Source organism: Dermochelys coriacea, chromosome 5 (assembly GCF_009764565.3).
Source record: "Dermochelys coriacea isolate rDerCor1 chromosome 5, rDerCor1.pri.v4, whole genome shotgun sequence".
Taxonomy (NCBI): Eukaryota; Metazoa; Chordata; order Testudines; family Dermochelyidae; genus Dermochelys; species Dermochelys coriacea.
Window position 1 is genome coordinate 106,550,630 of NC_050072.1, and position 23,945 is coordinate 106,574,574.

The following is a 23,945-nucleotide window of genomic DNA, read 5'->3' on the forward strand; positions in this document are numbered from 1 at the left end:
CAGTAAATTGAACATGTATTAAAGGGGAGTATCCAGGAATACTGGGGATATTTCTTGGAAGTTGCAGGTACAAAATTAGTAGCCAAAACTCTATTTATCTATATCAGTTCTGGAGTCTCCCATTTTCTCAGTTGTCAAATTAAGGGCTATGTTACATTCATTTTTGAAAGGGTGGGTGACGCTTTTCTAATAATTAAACTGATTTGATCCAGATCAAGCACCCCAATGAAAAGTATGGGAGTGAAAAGGCACAAGAAAATTCTAGACTTATCCAGAAATGGAGGTGGGCTGATGTACATCTAAAACAGTGCTTGAACAAAGAAAATAATAGAGACAAAGATGTTTAGACCTTTTCGAGCGAATCGTGGGAGAGAGTTATTATCATATAAGGACTGAGTGGTAGTTTGGCTAGAGAGGGAGGACACAGAGCCAATCAGGGAAGCGTAGGGGACTGAATTACTGCTCAAAGCTGTAAAAAGTAAAGCCAATTGGAAACGGGAAACAAATTAGTAACAGTAGTAAAAGGCCATCATAAACAATCAATCATACACACGCACGCACATGTACAATTCTGACATGCACAAAACCATTGTCTGGAAACCATACTCGGAAGAAAATATCCAGAGGTCCAATCTCTCTACTGTAAACAAGAAGGTGGGTTGTCTTTGTTAATTAGTGAACCTGTCCTCTTTAACAGCACCATGAACTTGGATCTCAATACTTAGCTCAGTGAGAAGGGTATTTAGTCATTTTAAAGAGTCAGAAATTGTGGATACATTATTAGGCTATTTGATTAATCAAATCATAGTTAGTCCTTTTTTAACTGGTCTTATTTATAACCATCATTAGAGAGGTACCCATTAGCACTTCTAAAGTTGAGCATCTACTGCCATTTAAATTTCTCACCATACATTTCTAAGAGGTGATATTGTAGTAAACATTTGGTGCAGACTGAAACTTGGCATAAAATTTTTCTAAGCAGGAAACTTGCAGATAATTTTTAAAATTAATTGGCTGGCTCTTACTTAGCATAAACCCCTTCTGCCAGGACTCATTTTATGATCCTATAATTGAACAATAGTTAAAATTCTTCAACTAATATTTTACAGTCAGCTTATAAAGTGAAATAATAGCATTTGGTAGGGTTATTATTTTTAAAGACACAACAGACACAATACTGAGGTGGCAAATAATTACTTTTTCATTTTTGAAGGGTTTTTGCTATGTACTCATTCTATGCATCTGTATTATACTCTTATTATACCATTCTCTTGTTAATATGCATCCACAGTTCTTAAAGAGATATTATGATATATGCTACAGGTTCATATTAAGGACATATTCTGACCCTGGTGCATGTGGGAGGCTCCTATTGACGTCCACATGGGTTGTGTGCACCTAGGGCAGAACTTGACTCTCAGAACACTACACAAAATGTAGTGATCAGACTTATTTTTATGGCTCTACAATACAGAATGCATACTTTTGCTGGTACACATTCATATCATTCCACATATGCTATGAACATGTATTAAAACTAATAGACAAAATGCAACTACATCTGAACAGGCCCTTTGATATGCGTCGTAGGTCAAAAAGGACAACATGCCAATGACATGCTTTGCTTTTATTTTTTATTCAAATGAAAAAAAAAGATAAGAAATTAAAGCACACAAAAATGTTAAAATAATGTTAAAGACCTGACCCAAATCAATGAAGACAATATCATGCAAAGTTACACCTGAATTTCCATCCATAACCAGTCCTTGTGCCTATGTACTGCAGAAGATTACAAAAAGTGACTGATTTTATACTGCATAATAGTGTCCCCACAAAAAGAATTAAACAAGAGCTTGTGGTTCCAATAACAAGTGGAAATATCTTCTGCTTGTCTTGTGGTAAATGTACCACTAATTCAGAAGAACATGGTATACTATATGGGCTACAATACTTAGGCATAATAGGGAGAGTAAGGGCAAAATTCACCACAGTGCAGAGCACAGGTGAAAGGATCTCTGCATCAATCACTTAATCCACACTTAAATCCTGATCCCACTGAAGTCAGTGGAGATTTTGACCTTGATTGCAATGGGGCTAGCATTTCACCCTTAATGTGGAATGTAACCGGGCCTTATGTAGGTCTCTGCATTGGGGTGAATTTTACTATAAATGAGTAAGAAATACAAAAGGAGCCTTTCATTTGTTATTTTCTTGCTTTTGTGTATTTATGAGACAGAATATCAAGGTGTTTTTGTGGCTTTAATATCATTAGGGAACACACATTTGGTTTGAAACTTGCTGAAGATGTGAATGCAGCTCCATGCTTACAAGCCCTTCATGAATAAACAATAAATTAGAGATTTAGATAATAATAGAATAAACAATAAATTAGAGATTAGAGATTACATAGAACACTGAGCTGTTATAACACACAATAGTTGCTTTTAAAAAACAGACATATTGGAAATCTGACATATAATTTTTACACAAAAACCTTTATTAAATTAATTATATTACAGGCCCACATCAAACTAATAATCTGTGATCATTAAAGACACATTTATTTCAATATATATTTGATATAATACCACAGAAAAACAAAAAAAATCATGATGAGACGTTTCTATCAACAGAAGAACCAACAACAGTGGCACTTTCTCCTGTCAAAAACTTTTAAAAACACAAATGCAAAACTTGTGTACAGCATGTGCAACAGATTAAAGGCCCAACAATACTGGTCTGGGATCAATGGGAATTTGGCTTCCATCAGAACTCCAGGAGGGTATGCTTAGTATAGTGGATACTGGAATTACTTGTATTCTTTATTAACAGTCACTACAGTGAAAATAAACTTGACGGAGCAAGTTCAGCATTTGTCTACATGGAGAAATTAACCAGAATAGCTATTTCAAAGCATTCCAGTAGCTATCCCACAATAGCTCCTTGTGTGGACACTGTATTCTGGAATAAAATAAACTCTATTCCAGAATAATTAGTGTACTCCCAAAGCAGAGCAATGATTCTGGAATTAAAGTGACTTTTATTTTGGAAAAGGGTGTCTAAATGAGAGCTATTCTGGTCAATGTGCCTAAGTAGATAAGCCTGTATTCTCCCTTTAGAGTTGAAATAACTCTCATGAATATGAATAGGAATTGCATGCATACAATTGAGAAGATAGCCCTGCTAACTTGCAAGTCAGATGTATAAATCCAAACATCAACTTTTCCCCTTGTATTTAATTTGCTATTTTCCAGCTGACCTATTTTATTTTGTTTTGCTTCATCTTGGAAACAGACTAGTGCAGCTTCCTTAAATAACTCTCCCCACAAGTATATGGTGAAGAATTACTTACATAATTATAAGTAAATCTTTGAATTCAAAGCTGTTATAATTTTCTTTATTTTCCTTGAATTTCAAGCATCTTTTTATTTAACTAATGTGCTATAATGAGTTAATTGTTTAATTAGTGTCCAATTACACAAATTGTGACACATTTTGTACTTAAATGAAAAACAAAAAGTGACCTGTCAGGAACAAATCAATCCCGTTCCTCAGCTTACAAGCAGATTGGAGTCTTTTTCTGAGTCTTGGGTCTCAGAACATTTCAACAATTTCAAATCAGTCACTTTACTCTGCGTATGTCAGAGCTTCTCCTTCCTGTAGATTTCATTCCATGAAATCTTTTGTGAAGAGGTAATTAGTGTTCCTACCCTCACCTCCCACCAGTGTTTGCCCATGTGGCTTAGTGACTTATACAATTTTCTTTCAAGGTTAATGATTTTAATGCCATATTTTCTAGTAAACTTGCTGTAGAATAGCAAGACTATGGCTCTACTTCACCCCTGCGCCTTCACCTTCAGAAAATGATAGACTTAGAAACTAAAATCCCTTATGCTGTTGGGAGATTGGGCATTTTCATATTGACTCAAAGAAAACTTGGCACAGATGTGACCCACTTGCTGGCATATGGGCCTATCTAACAAATGTACATTTGTATGGAAAGCACATATGGAGACAGGATCTTCTTCTCAGATGTAGAACTGTGGGCTATTCCCTTATGTTAAGACACAGTGCCAAATTTATCCATGGTGTAACTGCTTGTTGCAATGGAGTGAAGCCTGAGATGAATCTGATCCTCTGTGTTCGAAATAAAATGAGAATTATCCTAACAACACTATTCTTTACTGGTAAAACATGAAGGAAAGTGATAGGAAAGTAAAAGCTTCATTGTTCTGGAAATTCTGAATTTAGATTCATATGGTGTCTTCATATTGTTTTAGTATTTTCATCACCAGTTCAACTTGATCATTAATAAAATAAGAGCCTTGATGTTGAACTAGAAGATAAAATACTATCCACAATCCATATAGTTTCTTTCAAATGGTTATTTTAAACCAGATACATTAAAGGTGCTTTTACTCATGGTATGCAATTCAAATGCATTTTAATCCAATAGGGTGAAACCTTGACTTTCACATCCCACTTGACCTTCCCTTAGACAAAATAAGTTTGTGGGTTAAGATAAAAAATACATTTTTTTGAGCAAAATTGTGTCTTGGGCATCTGACAAGTGGTTCTTTTTGAGTCTTTCAAACAGTCAAAGCATTTGTCACCCATTACCCTTTTTCAAGGTTTGTTATTATTATGAATACAGGGGATTCCGATAAACACTCCATCATCATCTCCCAATGGACGCATATCTACTAAATTTCTATTTTGACAGGCATGTGCCTGCCCCTTAAACATTGGGGTTTTTTAATGATGCTCTGCCTTACATTGCCTAATTTATTTTAGCTCTCTGCCCCCATTAGTAGCCATATTAAAGAAGAGATTAGTGATCTAAACATTTCAAGTTAAGTTCAAATTGTCTCCTGAATTGCCCCACAGTATCAGTTCATTAGGAAACAAAATGACTATTTTTGATGGTACTCTTTCAGTGGCAGGGATTTTTATTCATCTGTGTCTGGAAAGCACCCAACACAGTGCTCCAACAATCTAAATAAATAAAACCCCTCTTCGCAGCCTCTACCCTCCTGGAGTCTTATTGTCCCAGTGCATACTGACTGCTAAAACACGTTCAACAATGTGTCATTTAATAGAATTGTTGGCAATTGTGTTCAGACAGGATAAAATTTTATAGTGTAGACAAGATATTTGTATGAGGGCGATTGTAAATGCGTCAATAAAATACACACAACACAATCCTTCACCCCACACACTACTGCCCATTTTTTTGAAGGTAAAAATGTGGAAGGAAAAAAAATATGGTTCCCATGAACATAGGGCCTCTTTTTATTTTTTCTTGCTGGCTTTGTGTTTGATTAGAATTTAAAAGTGTGTTGTTAATAGGTTGCTAGCCCATGCCACAATGCCTACACTACTATTATTATCTATAAAAAGAAAAGGAGTACTTGTGGCACCTTAGAGACTAACAAATTTATTAGAGCATAAGCTTTCGTGAGTTACAGCTCACTTCATCGGATGCACAAATGCATCCGATGAAGTGAGCTGTAACTCATGAAAGCTTATGCTCTAATAAATTTGTTAGTCTCTAAGGTGCCAAAAGTACTCCTTTTCTTTTTGCGAATACAGACTAACACGGCTGCTACCCTGAAACCTATTATTATCTATGCTAGCTAGATTAAAGCTAGCACAGCTATGCCTACCCATGCTATAATTGCACCTTCACTTGCTGTGCACACATATCCTTATGGTGAAATCATAGCTCCATTAAAGCCAATGGGAATTAAACAAGAGCTTATGCATCCACATGGGAATAGTGCCACTGACTTCAGCAGGGCCAGGATCTCACCCTTAGAATGTGTTAGTAACACCTTCTAACATGCTTTTAAATCCTGGACAAGACAAACTGCCTAGAGCAGAAACTGTCTCTTTTGTTACTTGTTTGTATGGTGCCTAACACAATGGGCTCCTGATCCTGGATTGGGGGTCCATGGTGCTACCACAATAGAAATAATAATAATTTCATTTGCAACTCACAAGTGCCTGAAAATCAGACTTTCGTTTTACAAAAAGGGTTTGTTGCCAAGGGACACATCTAATAATATCAATGAATTGCGGCTTCACAGCCAAGTTCACTGAAAACCATCTCACACCAACAGCTGTTGCAAAGAAAGGTCCAAATTCACTCATCTCCAGTTCTTTCCAGAGCAATGAAGTAAAACTATAGTGTCTACAAGAGCTAATGTACAGCACTAAATTCTAATTATTATTATTATAATTAATAATTATAAATTATTAAGCACGAGCAGCCTCTTCCCCTACTTTATTTTAAAATATGACAAAAAATGAACATAAATGCAAGGATATGGCTGCAAATTTAAATACACAAAAGTAAAAAAAAAATAAAAAAACCTGTCTGAAGTAATATTAAATCATCCACACTGCCCATTATGTCCATGGGAGCTATGAATTTGGCAATCTGTTTTAGAACATATATGATGGGAGTTAACTGTAAGAACCATAACTTTTTCTTTTTCAGACTTTTGTTCATTTGTATACAAAATCTGGCCTTTGCATTAACATTTTTTGAATGTAGTAAAGATGATGGATAAATCACAAAGCATTAATAAGTCATAGGTCAGACCTATGTGCTGGGACTTCAGTTAACTCTTTTGAGATAAATTGTGTGTGTGTATTGTGTGGTTTAGTAAATCTCTGAGAATCTCTATTTGATTTCCTGATTTTATGCATTTAAATGCATAAAAGTACATTAAAAAGTGGCTATATAGTTCCTCCCCTTCCACAGTTACCAGAGAGGACTAAGATGAGTTGTGGCAGGGAGCTTAATAAACGTAGGATCTTCTTGGTCAGGAAGTTCACTAGTAGCTGCTGAAGGCATGATTTTGTGTTCATGTCTCACACTACAGAATTTATAGTGCTAGCACTGATTTTTGTACACTGTTATGGGTAAATCAAGAAGATTTTAAAAGCAATCAATCAGAATTAAGCTTGGGGCTTCATTTAAATCATACTGTGATTAAAAATAGTCTACTTTTTTTCATATCACCATCAAAATTAAGAAAATTCCAAAGATAAAATATCAACCCATTCATATAAGGGTGATAAAAATTCCAATGCCACTCACATTATTTTCTTCTTATCCTGTCCTGGGCTGTCAAAGTTACTCCCATTAACAAAACAAGATTAAACATACTAAAAAGAGGAAAGTAGATGTAATGCGGGTTTAAAAATATTCTGCAACATGCCATTCCTATATCTCAGGAATAGTTATATATTAATATACCCTTTCAAACTCACACATTGCTCCTGTTTTAGAAGACAAGAGTATTTTTCCAGCAATCCTTGCCTTTTTATTTTGCATATCCACATGGCCCGGACACTTAAAAGACTGCAGGGTTGTGCACAGTGAATATGAGAAGTATGCATGTTTCCTATAAGCAATACCCTTCACCATTAAAGGGTTCTCACCATTTTAGTAAACCAATCCCTGAAAGGGACAGTGTCAACTGGAAATCTAGTCAATTAAAAAAACCAGCTAAAAGTAGTTTCAGGGAAAACACCTGCTCCAGAAACTTGCGGCCCATTTTTGTTCTCTTACAGTTACATTTTCCTATGTTAAAAATTGTTTTCCTCTTTTCTATTGCCATGTGAAAGACACATACTAAAACAAGGGAAACTGACTACCTGACTCTGCAGTGGAAAGAGGGAATATTTGTACACAAAGTATTGTCAAATGCACACAATTAATAAATAGGGGGGAAATAATTTCCCAGCCCCCTATCTTTTTTAGTATTCTTCACTGTTACTTGAAACAAGAGTATGTAAATCATTTCTAGGAAAAAAATGTGCTTAAGTTGATAGAGTCTCCGTTAGTGGAATGACTTATTTATGTTCAATATGGTATTTTTCTTAAACTGCAGAAGTTAGAAGAAATTATTCACAAAACTATTAGTAAGAAATACACTGCAAAATCTCAACATCAATCAATATAAAGAACTTGGTAAAAACTAAAGAATTCAACATTTAACAGTGCAGTTCTCTAGTAGCAATGCTGTTTAAAGAAATATTGTTGAAAACCTTGAATGGTCACAGCGCTGTAAATGGGGGAGTTCTGTGTCTTACCTGGAGTTTGAAAGTTAAGGCGTCGCAGCTCTACTGGATCTGTGGGATGATGAGAAGGAATTTCCTTGCTGTTGGGTATGCTGCTTTTTCTAGAGTCGGATTCAGCCCTCTTCCTGCAAGGATAAAATAAACACAAACACCCATAAGATCCTAAGTGTTAACCACACAAATATACCTGTCTGACCTATTTGATCATTTGATCCTACTTCTTTTTAAGAGTATTCACTACCCAAAGCATAAGATAAAACAATTGTGTGTATCATGGTGGTTAAGGCAGCTACAATTTACATTGTTAAAGGAAATTTAAACAGGAAAACATTGGGATGGAGTAATTGCCTTCAGCAGTAGCCTGATCCTCTAGTTCATCATTCAAGGGACTAGAATAATTAACTGTTACAGGATATAAATGGGAAATTTCAGGACATTCACTTTGTCTCTGTCTTAAAAAACTAGCTACCTATCAGCTTTATTAAATATATTTATTTAAACTTTCATTATGTAATTGTGAATAAAATATGAAGATGCTATATTTGCTCTCATCATGTTTTAAGATACACAGCTTTGTACTGTTTTATTTATGAATAGTTTTTATTCATTAGGCACTTTCAAGGTTGCTGATGATAATACACTGTTACTTTCACTTTCTAGGAAGTAAGAGCTCAGTTCTCAATATTTCAGCTTTGTAATAGGTTTCAGAGTAGCAGCCATGTTAGTCTGTATTTGCAAAAAAGAAAAGGAGTACTTGTGGCATCTTAGAGGCTAACAAATTTATTTGAGCATAAGCTTTCATGAGCTACAGCTCACTTCACAGAACACCCATGGCCCCAATCCTTCCCACAGTCAGAGAGCCCATATTCAATTTAGGTGCTTCTGATCAAATTAGGCATAGGGTTTTCAAAAAATGCCTAAGGGAGTTAGGTACCTAATTGCCATTGATTTTCAATGGAATTTTGGTGCTCTTGAAAAACTCTCCATAAATGCAATGGGAAGAAGAGACAGAAAAAGCCCTGTAGGTCCCCTTTGTCTCAGAAATGTGGCATCTTTGTGCTTTCTAGCTCTTATGGGTCTCCTGTCAGAAAGGGCTCCTAGTGTCTGAGAGTTCCATTCTCTGAGGCCAGCCAAGAACTGTATTAGCTTCCAGGATACCTACTGATTTGCATTTTCATTCAATTTTTTTTTTTTAGAAGAAGTGAGGATGAAGGTGGCAAAAAGCTAAATTTCAAGAAAGAGAGGAGAGGTAGCTGTAAGAGTTATTACAGTTACGCCTCTCTCAAGTGTCCTGCATTTTATTTGACATCACAATTTTGGGCCATTTTCCTGATTAAGTTTTGCTGTGGTAAGTTTTGCTTACCTATATGAACCTGCTCTGCTCCCTCTTAAAACAGTTTAAATTCACTTCTTCTCTGTCCAGGTATTACAGCAGAGCAGTGAATGGTATCACTGATTCGGACGTGATGTGGTGGGAAAGAGAAGAGTGATGAGGTAGGAGGGAATCCTATAAATTTTAGCTATGGACTATGGTTACCTCTATTGTGGATGACAGTGGGCAATTTCTTTTGCTTTTTTTTTTTTTTTTTAATATTGAAGATACACAACTCGTTCAGCAAGACAAAATTTCCCCTCTGGTTGCCTTACTGTGCTGTGTAAATTGTGTCTTAATCCCACAAGCTCTTGAAGCTTGGAACCTCTCTTAACTTCAGTGGAAGTTAAATACACAGAAGACTTCCAGGATCAGATTGTGAAAATCAAATAATTCCATAGTTTTGATGCAAGACTCTTGAATTTATACTCCAGATAAACCTGCAATATAGCTGCTCCTCCCTTCAGTGAGGGTACAGGAAACTGTTTTTTTAAAATTGTTTTGAGAAGGCTGAAGAAGGGATTCCTTCAGTCTACCCCTCATTCTTCAATGTCGCTCCCCTAAGCCACAAAGATAACAGGTGTGGCAATCCTGGGGAGTTTTTGTTCACTCTGGACCCACAACTTTGTTGATAACAAAGAGTCACTTGAAAGGAATGTGCTTTCTCTAGGTGTTGACTGTATTATCCCCCAATTAATCATAGCCCCTGCCAACCCACAGAGCCTGGAATTCCCTGCATGAGCATACACTACACTGCCACTGGAAAGTTGTGCCCCCTTCAAGGTGATTTATCCCAAATCTTGTAATCTGGCACCTGAGTCCTAAATGGTTTGTTTTGCCACTCATTGGTCCTTCTGCTTGTCAAGTTGGCTGGGTATCAAAATGCTCTGTATGTACTACAAGCCCCACAAAATTGATTAAGCCCCAGTTAGACTCCCACAGACCTAAAGAAAGGTAACACTTGTAGGGAAACAGTTCATGTGAATAGATGTCTAGGACCGTTCAGGAACCAGTCTTCTTAAATTGTTGTCAGGTTCAACCAAACAGACCACAGATCAGTGTCACAGATAAAATTATTAAGTCAGATTCTGCCATCCTTAATCATACTGGGAGAAAAGCTGGTGCAAGTGAAGTCCATGGACATTTTGCCAGAATGTCATCCATTAGTAGTATCTCTCTCAGTGAGTAGCCCCAATGAAATTTCTTTAAACTTTATGAAATAAAAAACTGCACAGGGACCCACACTACTGCACATTTTGCTTCATGAAATCAATGGGACTATTTACAAGTTGGTACTAGTCAGCATAGTTCACAGGCCAGGGTGATGTGTGCCATTCTAAAATCCTGGATAGAGGGACAATAAGCATGGGTGTCAAAATTGAGGCCCTAGGAATTAATGTAAAATGTCTCAAACTCCACAAGTTCTACACCTTTTATTTATTTAATAAAGTATTTGCTGACCATCAGTGCATCATTTAGGTGACATCCAAAATTTAAAAACAACAAGTGCTATGGAACGCTTTCAGTGGGCAGACACAGAACATTCTACCCTATAACCACCCCACTATATGCTTCCAGAAGAGCTCCATGGCTGCCAGGCCCTCACTTCTAGTATTTTTAGACATGCAGTTTTATTAAAAAAAAAAAAAAAGATACTTTCATTGAAAAAGGGGGTAAAACAGATTTTCATGAAAATTCAGTTAAATAAATGTCACTGGGCTAAATTTCCTAGAGGACCTCAATCTAGCTTCAAAAGGCATGGGATTTTTATTTTTTTTTAACATGCAAAGCCTTTATCTGCAAGACCAAATGGAAACTGAGTGTATAAAATGGGCAGCAAGACATTTAGTTACTTGAGTTTAATCTGCAAATTTGGGCGGTTGAACTGTTAATTCATTACATAGACAAAATTTATCCAAATTTAGTACCAAATCCATTAATGTTTTTTAACCTTGATTTGTGTATTCTATTTTCTTTTAATTGTTAAGAAGCATCTTTATTTATATCTGGTGCTCTTAAAAGTGAAGGCCTAGGAGAACTGCCTAGAGGCAGACATAATTTGCATTTTTCCACATATAGCTCTGCTAGGACATATCAACTCTGACCTGCACAACCGCCATTTCTATATTAAAAAGCACTATAGTATCCTACAATCACCTCAAATGTTAGAGTAAACATAAATAGCCTGAAATGGTACAGTAACTCTAAAATTGTAGCGTTTGAGGCACTTACTGTAGAACGATGTACTTTTGTTTGTTTTAATTAGAGTTATTTTAATTTTGTCCCTCTCCAGACCAGAGAATGCAATAGTAATTGCATTAGATTGTGTTGGTTTAAAAGGATTTATGATGCGGAGAACTACCCTCTAAGGACTAGGATGAGATCATCAATTTATTTTACTTGTGACCTACTGTAAGCCAGGATTGCATCCAGGTTGTTAAAGTTGCATTAACCCATTATAATACATAATTTCCCAATTCTTCTGAAGCTCCATTTTGAGATGTGAACACCATTTTAAACTTGACCAAAGAACTCTCATAAATTGATTTGTACTATCACCTGAAATTGTAATTGAGGAAAATATAAGATAAAGAAAAAAGTTTTTTTAGTTAAAAGACAAAACACTGCTATAAATGCCTCATGCCTTTTCAGTGTTGTAAACACTATAAAAATCTAGAGCACTATCAGGCTGTCTTTATATTTTATATGCATCTGTCCAAGATAAGGTAGACTGACAGAAATTCTGTTTTAAATCATCATCCTGATAAACTGTCTGTATTTTTTTCTTTTTCCCTTTTGGTGTAAATAGAGGGCAATTGTTCTCACTTCTCACCTGTCAGGTTTACTGCTCCATTTTAATGCAGCAAAGAAGGGAAAAAAGGTTAAATGTTAGTTGGCCAATGACAAGAAGAGTAACCATGACAACAGGAGATTCAAGAAATGGTTCTTTACAATGAGGACACATAACTTACATAAATTACGAAATGACAGCTCATCAAAACATTTAAGGCCTTCTAATCATGAAATAAATGGAGGACACAAGGTTAAGTTCAAAGAGTCTTTTGCTGCTGAAGAAAACATTTTTGTTTTAATATCACATTCCCTTTTGGTCATCATCTCCAAAATGATGCCACAATCAATTACATCCCAGGAGGTTGCAGATGCTAGATATATTTCTGAATTTTACTTACAAGCTGGAGAAAAGACTTTCATCTAACCTGGTGACAAGGAAGTTTAGTGTAACACATTTTTTTCATTAAAAAAAGGCTAAATGGATGAGATTTTCCTATAGAGTAACTAAGACTTGCCTTACATTACAAAAGATTTTTATCCAATTTTACGCAACTAGGCAATAAAATGTCAGAAATTATTTTTAAAAGGTCTCTTGACAAGTAAGGTAATCCTAAATCTTTCTCCAATAAAATATTAAATACTCTTTTCTGCCTTAAAAGAAATAGTTCATCTTAGATCTATAGTGCATGATCTATAAAAATGGGTGGAACTAGAAAAAGACTTTATTAGTTGCTATCAACAGGTTACATAATTGAAACTATTCCCAAATACCAAAAATACAGTGTATCATCATGATAATGTGGGGAGCTACAAAGATTTTATTGCTTGAAAGCTGCAATGACCCTATTACTTACAATGGGTACTAAAATCTTTATAGTGCCCTGCAACATCACAGATTTTTTTTTTTAAGAGTCTCTCCATTTTCCCCCTAGAAGTATGTTAGTTACGATGGCTCAAATCTGGAGCTCCTTGCTATGTTTTTATTCAGTCCTTACTTGTTCTGGCAAAACTCCACTGGGTTCAAAAGGATTTAAGTTAACATTCCAAGCCTCTGAGCAGATTCACACAGCTGCCATTTAAACAAAAAATCAACCCGCCAAAGAAATGTTTCTTTCTGTCTCCTAAAAATGGAATGTCTCCCAGAAACAACACTGATTAAAGCCAGTTTCAGGATGAGCAACATCCAGCCTTGCAACCATGATGGGTTTAAAGTTAGGTATCTCGTGAGCTTTCAGAAACAAAGAAAACAGACATAGGAATTTAACACTGGTGAAAGTTGATCTTTCAGTGGGATACATATTTTCTTTCTAGCCCTGGAAATCCTGAGATGTTGGGTAATTTTTAGAGATTTCTAACATTTATTAATTAACATTTTCCTCTCCCTCCAAGACATATGCTATTAAATTCATATGGTCAAATTTACAAGTGAATTTAAGGGCTAACTTGTAGCTTTAACAAGTGCCCTGCATATGAGGCAGCACATTGTTGCATTGCCCCAAGAACACCCTGGGTGATAAGCTGTGACTCTCAGAGTTGCAGTCTGCCCATCAGTTAGCCTTCTGCTCTAAGGGAGACATACTTTGTACCAGCCCTAACCTGATGCAATGTTTATCCTCCAGTGCTCTAGCAGAGCTATGCTGCTTGGTATATTCCTGGAGGCAAAGCCAAGACTCTACCCATTCTCTGTCCACCTGCACAGGATTGGAAGCGTGAAGGACGCCTCTCCCCTCTCCTCACTTATGTGGGTAGCTGGCTCCCTGATGTAAGGGGGTGCCTTATGCTCCTGTACTGCCCTGTATTGTTGCACAAACAGGCTGTGGTATGGCTATGAAAGAGTGCAAGGAGAGTTTAAAGTTGTATAATGTACCCCTTCTACTCATACATGTATGTTTGATCAATTCAGTTCCCCCTGGATTCCCTTACATTAATTACTGAAATTCACACTGAATTTAACAGTGAATTTAACAATGGGGGGGGGAGTGTGACCAAAAGGGGCTTAATGGACACAAAATAGAGCCAATGGTGAATAAGAGAATCTAAGATGATGCAACCACACACAGAGGCCAAATAAAATAGACTAGTATGATTTTTATCTTCATGTTGTCATGTTAATTAAATATATAGAATTCTTTGTTAATTTTGGATACAGTTCTGATTTCCTCTGAGTATATATTACTAGCCTCTCTTTTGTCTGAATCAGTTTTCAGAAAAAACAGTTTTCTTGATGGTAAGACTATAGCAAGAAAAGCAAGGGAAAAAAAGAGTTTTGTCCAGTTAATTCACTTAAACTACCAAATCCTAAAGAGGGGAACGTCTGTTCAGAATGTTTAAGGAACCTTTCTCAGCATGATTCTCTCCCTTTATTAAGGGTGTAGAGTGAGTACCATTACTTCTATTATCACATCATAATTCAGCTGAGTTTACAACCAATTTAAGACAAAAAACTCTTACTTCTGTACTGAGTACCTCAATCAGTCTTAGCTCTGGTCTACACTAAGAGTTTAGGTTGAATTTAGCAGCGTTAGATCTATTTAACCCTGCACCCATCCACACAACAAAGTCATTTTTGTTGACTTAATGGGCTCTTAAAATAGATTTCTGTACTCCTCCCTGACGAGGGGATTAGGACATCACTGGGTTGAATTTGAGGTAGTGTGGACACAATTCGATGGTACTGGCCTCCGGGAGCTATCCCAGAATGCTCCACTCTGACAGCTCTGGACAGCACTTTCAACTCAGATGCACTAACCAAGTACACAGGAAAAGCACAGGGAACTTTTGAATTTCATTTCCTCTTTGGCCAGCGTGGCAAGGTCATCAGCAGAGGTGATCATGCAGAGCTCATCAGCACAGATGACCATGCAGTCCCAGAATCGCAAAAGAGCTCCAGCATGGACCGAACGGGAGGTACTGGATCTGATCGTTGTATGGGGAGACGAATCTGTGCTATCAAAACTCTGTTCCAATAGATGAAATGCCAAAATATTTGAAAAAATCTCCAAGGGCATGAAGGACAGAGGCTATAACAGGGACCCACAGCAGTGCAACATGAAACTTAAGGAGCTCAGGCAAGCCTACCAAAAATCCAAAGAGGCAAATGGCTGCTCCAGGTCAGACCCCCAGACATGCCGCTTCTATGATGAGCTGCATGCAATTCTAGGTGGTGCCCCTACCACTACCCCACCCCTGTACGTGGACTCCTGCAAGGGGGGAGTCTCACGCAACAGAGATGAGGATTTTGGGGACGAGGAAGATGATGATGATGAGGAGGATGAAACTGTTCTCCCCGACAGCCAGAACTATTTATCACCCTGGAGCCAATACCCTCCCAACACACCCAAGGTGGCTCCTGGACCTTGAAGGCAGAGAAGGCACCTCTGGTGAGTCTACCTTTAAAAATATAATACATGGTTTAAAAGCAAGGGTGTTTAATGATTAATTTGCCCTGAAGACTTGGGATGCATTCGCAGCATCTCAATGAAGATCTCCTGGAGCTACTCCAAAAGCCCTTGCAAAAGGTTTCTGGGAGGGCAGCCTTATTCTGTCCTCCATGGTAGGACACTTTACCATGCCAAGCCAGTAGTCTGGAATCATTGCATAACAAAGCATGGCAGCATATAGTCCCGGTGTTTGCTGGCATTCAAGCAACATCCGTTCTTTATCTCTCTGTGTTATCCTCAGGAGACTGATATCATTCATGGTCATTCATGGTTGAAATAGGGGAATTTTATTAAGGGGACATTCAGAGGTGGCTGGGCTGTTTGCCTGTGGCTGAAAAGAAATCATCTCCACTGTTAGCCACGTGGTGGGGGGACGGGTGAAGCGATCATCCCAGAGAATTGGGTGTGGGGGGGGGCGAACTAGTACAGAAAGCACATGTGCTATGAATGTTCACAGCTTGATTCACTATGAAAGAGTCTACCTATTGTTCTCTAAAATGTGTCTTTTTAAATACTATTCTTCCTTTTTTTCCTCCCGCAGTTGCAAAAGTTTCAACGCTCTCCTTATCATCTCCGTCCCAGAGGCTAGTGCAGATAAGAAGGCAAAAAAACGACACTCGCGATGAAAGGTTCTCTGAGCTTATACAGTCCTCCCGCACTGAAGTTCCATAGCCCCCTCACCCAGACGCCCAGGAACGCAGGGGGGGGGGGTGTGGCTCCGGTTCCCAACTACTCCATCACTAAGGACTGCCCAAGCAACAGAAAGCTGCCATTCAATAAGTTTTGAAGTGCAGTGTGGCCTTGTCCTTCCCTCCTCCCAACCTCCACCACCCTACCCGGTGCTTCCCTCCTCCCACACGCCTCCCAGGCTATCTTGGCAGTTATCCCCCTATTTGTGTGACAAATTAATAAAGAATGCATGAATTTGAAACAACAATGACTTTATTGCCTCTGCAAGCGGTGATCAAATGGGGAAGGTTGGTTGGCTTACAGGGAAGTAGAGTGAACCAAGGGGATGGGTTTTCGTCAAGGAGAAACAAACAGAACTGTCATACCATAGCCTGGCCAGTCATGAAACTGGTTTTCAAAGCTTCTCTGATGCGCAGCGTGCCCTGCTTCTAACCACCCTGGTGTCTGGCTGTGCGTAATCAGTGGCCAGGCAATTTGTCTCAACCTTCCACCACCCATAAATGTCTCCCCCTTTCTCTCACAGATATTGTGGAGCACAAAGCAAGCAGTAATAACAATGGGAATATTGGTTTTGCTGAAGTCTAACCGAGTCAGTAAACTGCGCCAGTCGCTTTTAAATGTCCAAATGCACATTCTACCACCATTCTGCACTTGCTCAGCCTGTAGCTGAACAGGTCCTGACTACTGTCCAGGGTGCCTGTGTATGGCTTCATGAGCCATTGCATTAAGGGGTAGGCTGGGTCCCCACGGATAACTATAGGCATTTCAACATCCCCAGAAAACAGTTATTTTCTGGTCTGGGAAGTAAGTCCCTTCCTGCAGCTGTTCAAACAGACCAGAGTTCCTGAAGATGCGAGCGTCATGTACCTTTGCCGACATCCCACGTTGATGTCGGTGAAATGTCCATTGTGATCCACCAGTACTTGCAGCACCATTGAAAAGTACCCCTTGTGGTTTATGTACTAGCTGCCCTGGTGGTCTGGTCCCAAGGTAGGGATATGCATTCCATCTATTGCCCCACCACAGTTAGGGAAACCCATTGCAGCAAAGCCATCCACTATGACCTGCACATTTCCCAGAGTCACTACCCTTGATAGCAGCAGCTCAGTGATTGCGCTGGCTAACTGGATCACAGCAGCCCCCACAGTAGATTTGCCGACTCCAAATTGATTCCCGACTGACCGGTAGCTGTCTGGCGTTGCAAGTTTCCACAGGGCTATCGCCACTCACTTGTGAACTGTGAGGGCTGCTCTCATCTTGGTATTCTGGCATTTCAGGGCAGGGGAAAGCAAGTCACAAAGTTCCATGAAAGCGCCCTTACACAGTCGAAAGTTTCGCAGCCATTGGGAATTGTCCCAGACCTGCAACACTATGCGATCCCACCAGTTTGTGCTTGCTTCCTGGGCCCAGAATCAGCATTCCATGGCATGAGCCTGCCCCATTGCCACCAGGATAGCCAAATTGCTGGGGCCCATACTTTGAGAGAAGTCTGTATCCATGTCCTCATCACTCTTGTCTCTTTGCTGCCGTCACCTCCTTGCCTGCTTTTGCAGGTTCTGGTTCTGAACGTACTGCAGGATAATACGTGAGGTTTTTACAATGCTCACAACTGCTGCGGTGATCTGAGCGTGCTCCATGCTTGCCGTGGTATGGCATCCGCAGAAGAGCAGAGTTGCAGTGGAAGCGGTGGCTGACAACGGATGCCGCGAGAATAGATATTTACAGAGAATGAAGAGAGGACCTGTGAGGTGGATTCATGAGAGCAGGAGAGCAGAGTTGCAGCGGAAGCAGGAGCCCATGACAGCCAACATGGGGAAATTCACTATCGAGACAAGAGCAGGAGAGCAGAGTTGCAGCAGAAGCGGTAGCTGGATGATGACAGTTAGCAGTCCCACTGTACTGTCTGCTGAAAGCAGTATGGCATCTGGACGGAAAAAGGTGTGAAACAATTGTCTGCTGTTGCTTTCACGGAGGGAGGGGTGACTGATGACATGTACCCATCAGGCATTGGGAGCTTAACCCAGAATTCCAATGGGCAGCAGAGACTGCAGGAACTGTGGGATAGCTACCCACAGTGCAACTCTCTGAAAGTCGATGCTAGTCATGGTACTGTGGATGCACTCCGCCGACTTAATGCACTTAATGGGGGGGACACACAATCAACTGTATAAAATCACTTCCTAAAAAATTGACTTCTATAAATTCGACCTAATTTCGAAGTGCAGACATAATCATGTAGGATCTCAGAGTGCAACTACGTTCAGTGACAGAGGGTGCTGTCCAATAGTTTTCCCATTCATTTTTAGAAGTACTAATCCTCTTGATTTAAGCTTGGATGACATTTGGCCTGTACTCTCACGGCTGCAGAAGAAAGCCTAAAATCTCTCTGATTTGGCATCTCTCAGCCTCACATCCTTTCAGACCGCCACTTAAGACAAACACTGTCCCATTCCTCTTTATGTTGTATGAGGCCCATCTCAGTGGCTTTGGTTCAATCTGGAAAGCTATTTGCAACAGCCTCACAAATAACAAATGGCAGGTTTCAGAGTAGCAGCTGTGTTAGTCTGTATTCGCAAAAAGAAAAGGGGTACTTGTGGTACCTTAGAGATTAACAAATTTATTTGAGCATAAGCTTTCGTGAGCTACAGCTCACTTCATCGAATGCATCCTTTTCTTTTAACAAATAAGAAAGGTATCAGACACATACTCCTTGCCTTTGTAGGTAGTAAAAGCTTTGCATTGACCCAGGCCACTTATCTACACTACTTAGGTCTCCTCCAACAGAGGGTTAGGGCTCATCTCTTTAATAAGTCTTTTTATAAATCACTCACCACTGTCCCTACATCATATTAAAATTTAATAACAGTAATCTTGAAATTAGCAGTCTATGTCTGTTCATAAAGCTGTCTCTGATCAAAAATCCTGGAAAAGAGGCAAGACTCACCCCTGTTTAAGATATCTCCTTGGCTCCTTTCCTGCAACAGACATGGTGTCTATACCCCCACATTTTTCCCCCAATACTGCTTACCTTTTTGCTATAACAATTTTAGGTTTGCTACTTTTTTACTGGGTAGTACGAATTTTCACTATTTCAGACTTCTGAGACAGTTCTACTCCTGTTCCAGGGTTAGTTCAGACATTAACTGTGTTTTTTTCTGAAAGTTCCTTAACATCCCAACTACTAAATGATATCTTATGTGTTCTTCCTTACAGATACCAAAGTCACTGGACTCTTTTTTGTTTATCAAAGTACTTATAAATTCTTCCATGTTTTCAATAGGTTCAAAGCACTTTGTAGAAGCATACCCATGCACGTATTCCTTTTTTTTATACATCCAATATAGCCACACAAATGCCATATCCTAATTTAATTTACCTCTTGATCTAGCTCAAACACAGTTTACATTACTTTATATGTCCGTAAATGGTTGTAAGTGTAACTTACACAATCCTTATTCACCTCTGAATTTGGCCCAGGGCTACAAAGCCAGACAGCCTGTTTTCACAAGCAAAGGGATATGGAACAAAACTCCAATAAAATGCTTTACAACTCTTAACACATTGCTAAAATGTTTTTTGGGGAAAAGTGTGGAAAATGCTGAGAATATATGTTGGTGTGACATAAAGGAGTTTGATTGGCATTTGTTTGGGATAATCTACCTAACTTTGTCTCTGGTGAGCTGGGCAGCTACTCATGCCAAAAAAAAAAAAATTGATCCAGTCCCCTTCAGCGAAGCAAGGGATGTGAGCATTTTGTGTCCATAAAGCCCCCTTTGGTCACACTTTTCCCCCCCTAATTGGGATCCAATTGAACCAATATGACTAAAGGTATGTTTTTATACTGATTTTGTTAAACTGGTGCAATTTTGTCCGGGGGCACTCTTACATCAGTTTAAATACGGTTTGCATCAGTTTAGCGTGCAAATTCACAGAAACAAGCTGAGATAAACACTTATATATTGATTCAGCTGAATCCACAATAGGGAGTTGCACCAATTTAAATGTGGCAATTTCTCATATTAATTTTGTTAAACTGGTACATAATTATATATGTAGACAATCCCTTGAACTTTAAAAAATACAGACGGGTATCCACCCAAACATCTCTAGTGCTACTAGTAAATAAAAAATGCAAAACATGCCTTCTATATTTTGCATATAGGACTCCCTTCACACTCTTGACCAAGAAATTTTTACCTGCTCATGTGGTGTACCTCTACAGCTTTTTGGAAAAACACTGTGGAGAACGTAATTATGGGTGTAATCAATATTCCAAGGGTAGGTATGGATCTGCCTTATATTTTGGTGGGTTTGTTTTGTTTTAGTAGCTTTGGAAATATTGTATTTGAGATAACCGAAGTAGTGACATGAATTGAGTATTTCACTTCCAGCCTGTTTGCAATTACCAGTTTTTGTAATGACTGATAGTCACAAGGAGGGGCTCACAAGGTAGGTACTAACAGAAACTTTCAAGAGGCATAACATCTGCAAGAAACTGAATGACTTCTGTGCCTCTATATGATTATGATCCTAACAGTCATCTTTATAAATATATGTCGGTTTGGATTCCAAAACAGAGGTTGCCTCAGGACTGTTCTTTACGCTGAACAGAGTATTTCTCTTTCAGAAACCTGAAGGCCTCTGCATTCATCTTCAGCTGTTTCAGACTGCAGACATTTTGGGGGGAAATCCAGGATGTTTGAGGCTTATGATTTTTTTATTCATTGTCAAAAATTTTTCATCAGAAATAGGTACAATTACAATCCTATTGCTTTGCAGAAAATAATTTCATTAAATGTAGAGTATTTAAAAAAAATACATCCCCACATGTTTACTGCTTCCTCAGATTTTCATGGGTAGTTTTAGCCAGAAATATTTGAGGGTTAATGATGGCTCAGTCACGAACAATTGTACTTTACCGATATACTTTCAAAACTGTTTTGGGTGAAGAAAAATATCAAACAGTAAAACTTTGAATCTGGGCTTCTGACCACCTTGGGTCTTCCTCTCCTCTGCCTTGCACATTGTGTAGTCATTGACATATGTGCAAAGTAGATGCAAAAAAGGCGAGGAAGCTTAAATGATAGTACCATACACAGACTTTGCCTATACTTTGCACGGGTATAAATGACTGAACAAGGTATAAGGCAGTGGAGAATTGACCCTCATATAATGACAAAACTTAGATCTGTGTCTTGTGCAGCAAGATGTACCATACAGGATGAAAAGAGAATCAGCAAATGACTCCTCAAGTTTATGATCAGATTCCAGAGTTAGTAGTAAATAATTACTGGTATTTTGTTAATCCTGGTGTACAGGAAAACATATACACACATGGCCAAACTGAGGCCTGATTTCAGGAGACAACAAGACACAACAGTTACTTTTAGGGAGATGAGAATTGTGTCTGTTCACACCAGGATGGAATGTAACCCATAACATATTACCATTGCAATATTAAATAGGTAAGTAAAGAAAGTGAAATGATTATATGGATACATGTGTACACATACACTAATGTACATATATATGTAAAATACAAAAACATTTTTAATATCACAAATGGTAATACAGTGTCATCAGCAAAAGAGTGACACCAAATCACTATAACTATAGGGAAAACTCAAAGTATCTTTTCAGTTCTATAGAAACTAAACAAAATTTCTTAAAAAAATAAAGCAAGAATCCATAGGATGACATCTAATATGTAGAGTATGGCACAACAACATTTTATCTGATGCCACTTTATCTTAAAAAGATCTAAATATCTAAAAGTCACCTTAGTTTAAAAAGAACTATTTGGTAAACTTACCTTTTATAAAGAAGTATAGCTATAACAATACAGATGATAAACACCACTGCGAGAACTGGTCCTACTACCCAAATCAAGCCTTCTTCTTCATCTGTAATTGGCTGGGGATCGAGATCCATTGACACAACAGGATCAGAATATGGGCTGGTTGCATACATGGTCTGTATAGAAAATAATGATTCTATTCAATGATAAAGTAATGGGCATGAGAAATAACTGTGCTAGAACTAAATAAATGTATATGGAATATAATGGCATTATAATACCTGTTGTTATTCTTCAAATCCTACACTACATAGATTAAAATGTAAATAATTTATTATTATTACTATTTTATTTATATTGTACCAAAAGTGTGATAGGTGTATACAGAGAAATGAGGAGACAAGGTCTCTGCCCAGAAGATTTCACAGTCTCAGTGGGCAATGTAATGATGAAGAATTGGGGAGATGATGTAACAAAAGAAAGCGAATGACTAGCAAAGTAGTGTATGATTTGCTTGTTCACTTATTTGCTTTGTTTGCACTTCTGGGAAGGGAAGAAGGAACAAGAATTTAAATGCTTCCTGAAAGAGGTGAGAAAGAACTGGACAGAATTATTGTGGACAATCAGGAAGGCGGTGTTAAATACAGGGATTTGTGGGCCCTCAGGTGATAGTAGTATACAGCTTGGTCAGAAACAATGGGACAAAGTGGAGAGTGCAGAGAGGCAACAACAGAGAGCTAGATAGGAGCTAAGTGGGTTAGGGACTTGAAGGCAAGGGGCAAGATTATGAAGAGAGGCTGGACATGGACAGAGCAGTAGAAAAGCTAGATGACTTTGGAAGCAATGTAGCTGAGATATGATGAAAGCTGGATAAGGGTTTAAACAAAGAAAATGGAGAGAAATGGACAGATTATGAAGATGTTGTAGAGACAGAGGTCTATTATGGGCAAAAGAGATAGAGAAGAATCACAGATAAATTCAGAGCCTGTGGCAGAGCAAGGATGTGGAGTTGTCAAGGGTAACAGAGAAGAGGGGAAGAATGATGAATGCTAGGCAGAGGAGGAGGAACTCAGTTTTTGCCAGATTAAGCTGGAGTGGCTGAAGGCTGTGCTTTTTCCAGCCATGCTAGTTGTGTCATTTCAGTTCCTGACAGGCCACTTTATGGAATACTCTGTTCATTTGGGAGCTTTGCTTAACCAAACTGTGGTTAGAGTCACATCAGGGTGTCAGCACTAATGAAGCAAGAAGGAGGAAACTTGATGGCAACTTTATATGTGATGCAGGCTTTAGCAATGACACCATGAAGAAAGAAGTTTTCACTTCGGATTAGATAATTATTAATTTCACAGTTCAGAAAAGTTTGAATACAGACATGATTACATCTGAAAATTGCTTTAAACAGTTTTCTAGTTGCAATAAAAAAATGATTACACAGTACTGACCAATGATGATATGTTCAATTGTCTTGTCATATAAGTGAATAAATGGGTTAATATGAATAAAAACATTTAGAAACTGACAATATGAAAAACTGAAAATGGTTATCTGTGGGACAAGCAAGCACAAATCATTTACCATTTGCTGTTGTTTTTTATAACAAGTTTTCTTTTAAGGTATGAAGAGCTGTTTAATCATCTGTGTTCCATTATCCTGCTTAAAGGAATCTTGACCCAAGTATTTTTCTGCTTTAATGTTAATTGAAGATGCAGGAGATTCTGCTATTGCAATATTACTTTGCCTTCAGCCTCTCTTTCCTGAG

The 23,945-nt window shown here is 38.3% G+C and overlaps 1 protein-coding gene across 50 annotated transcripts in view; it reads right to left on the bottom strand.

Annotated features, from left to right (window-relative positions):
- Positions 1-23,945, bottom strand: part of PTPRD (protein tyrosine phosphatase receptor type D) — a 1,712,576-nt gene that overhangs the window by 116,830 nt on the left and 1,571,801 nt on the right. For 26 of the 50 annotated variants that reach the window (XM_043515489.1, XM_043515496.1, XM_043515490.1 and 23 more), the window contains 3 exons: positions 22,202-22,362; positions 12,300-12,314; positions 8,107-8,219 (listed from right to left, as the gene is read on the bottom strand). In XM_043515489.1, coding sequence (XP_043371424.1) covers positions 8,107-8,219; positions 12,300-12,314; positions 22,202-22,362 — 289 coding nt within the window. The remainder of the gene's footprint in view (positions 1-8,106; positions 8,220-12,299; positions 12,315-22,201; positions 22,363-23,945) is intronic. The other 24 variants (XM_043515517.1, XM_043515527.1, XM_043515523.1 and 21 more) reach the window with 2 other exon arrangements.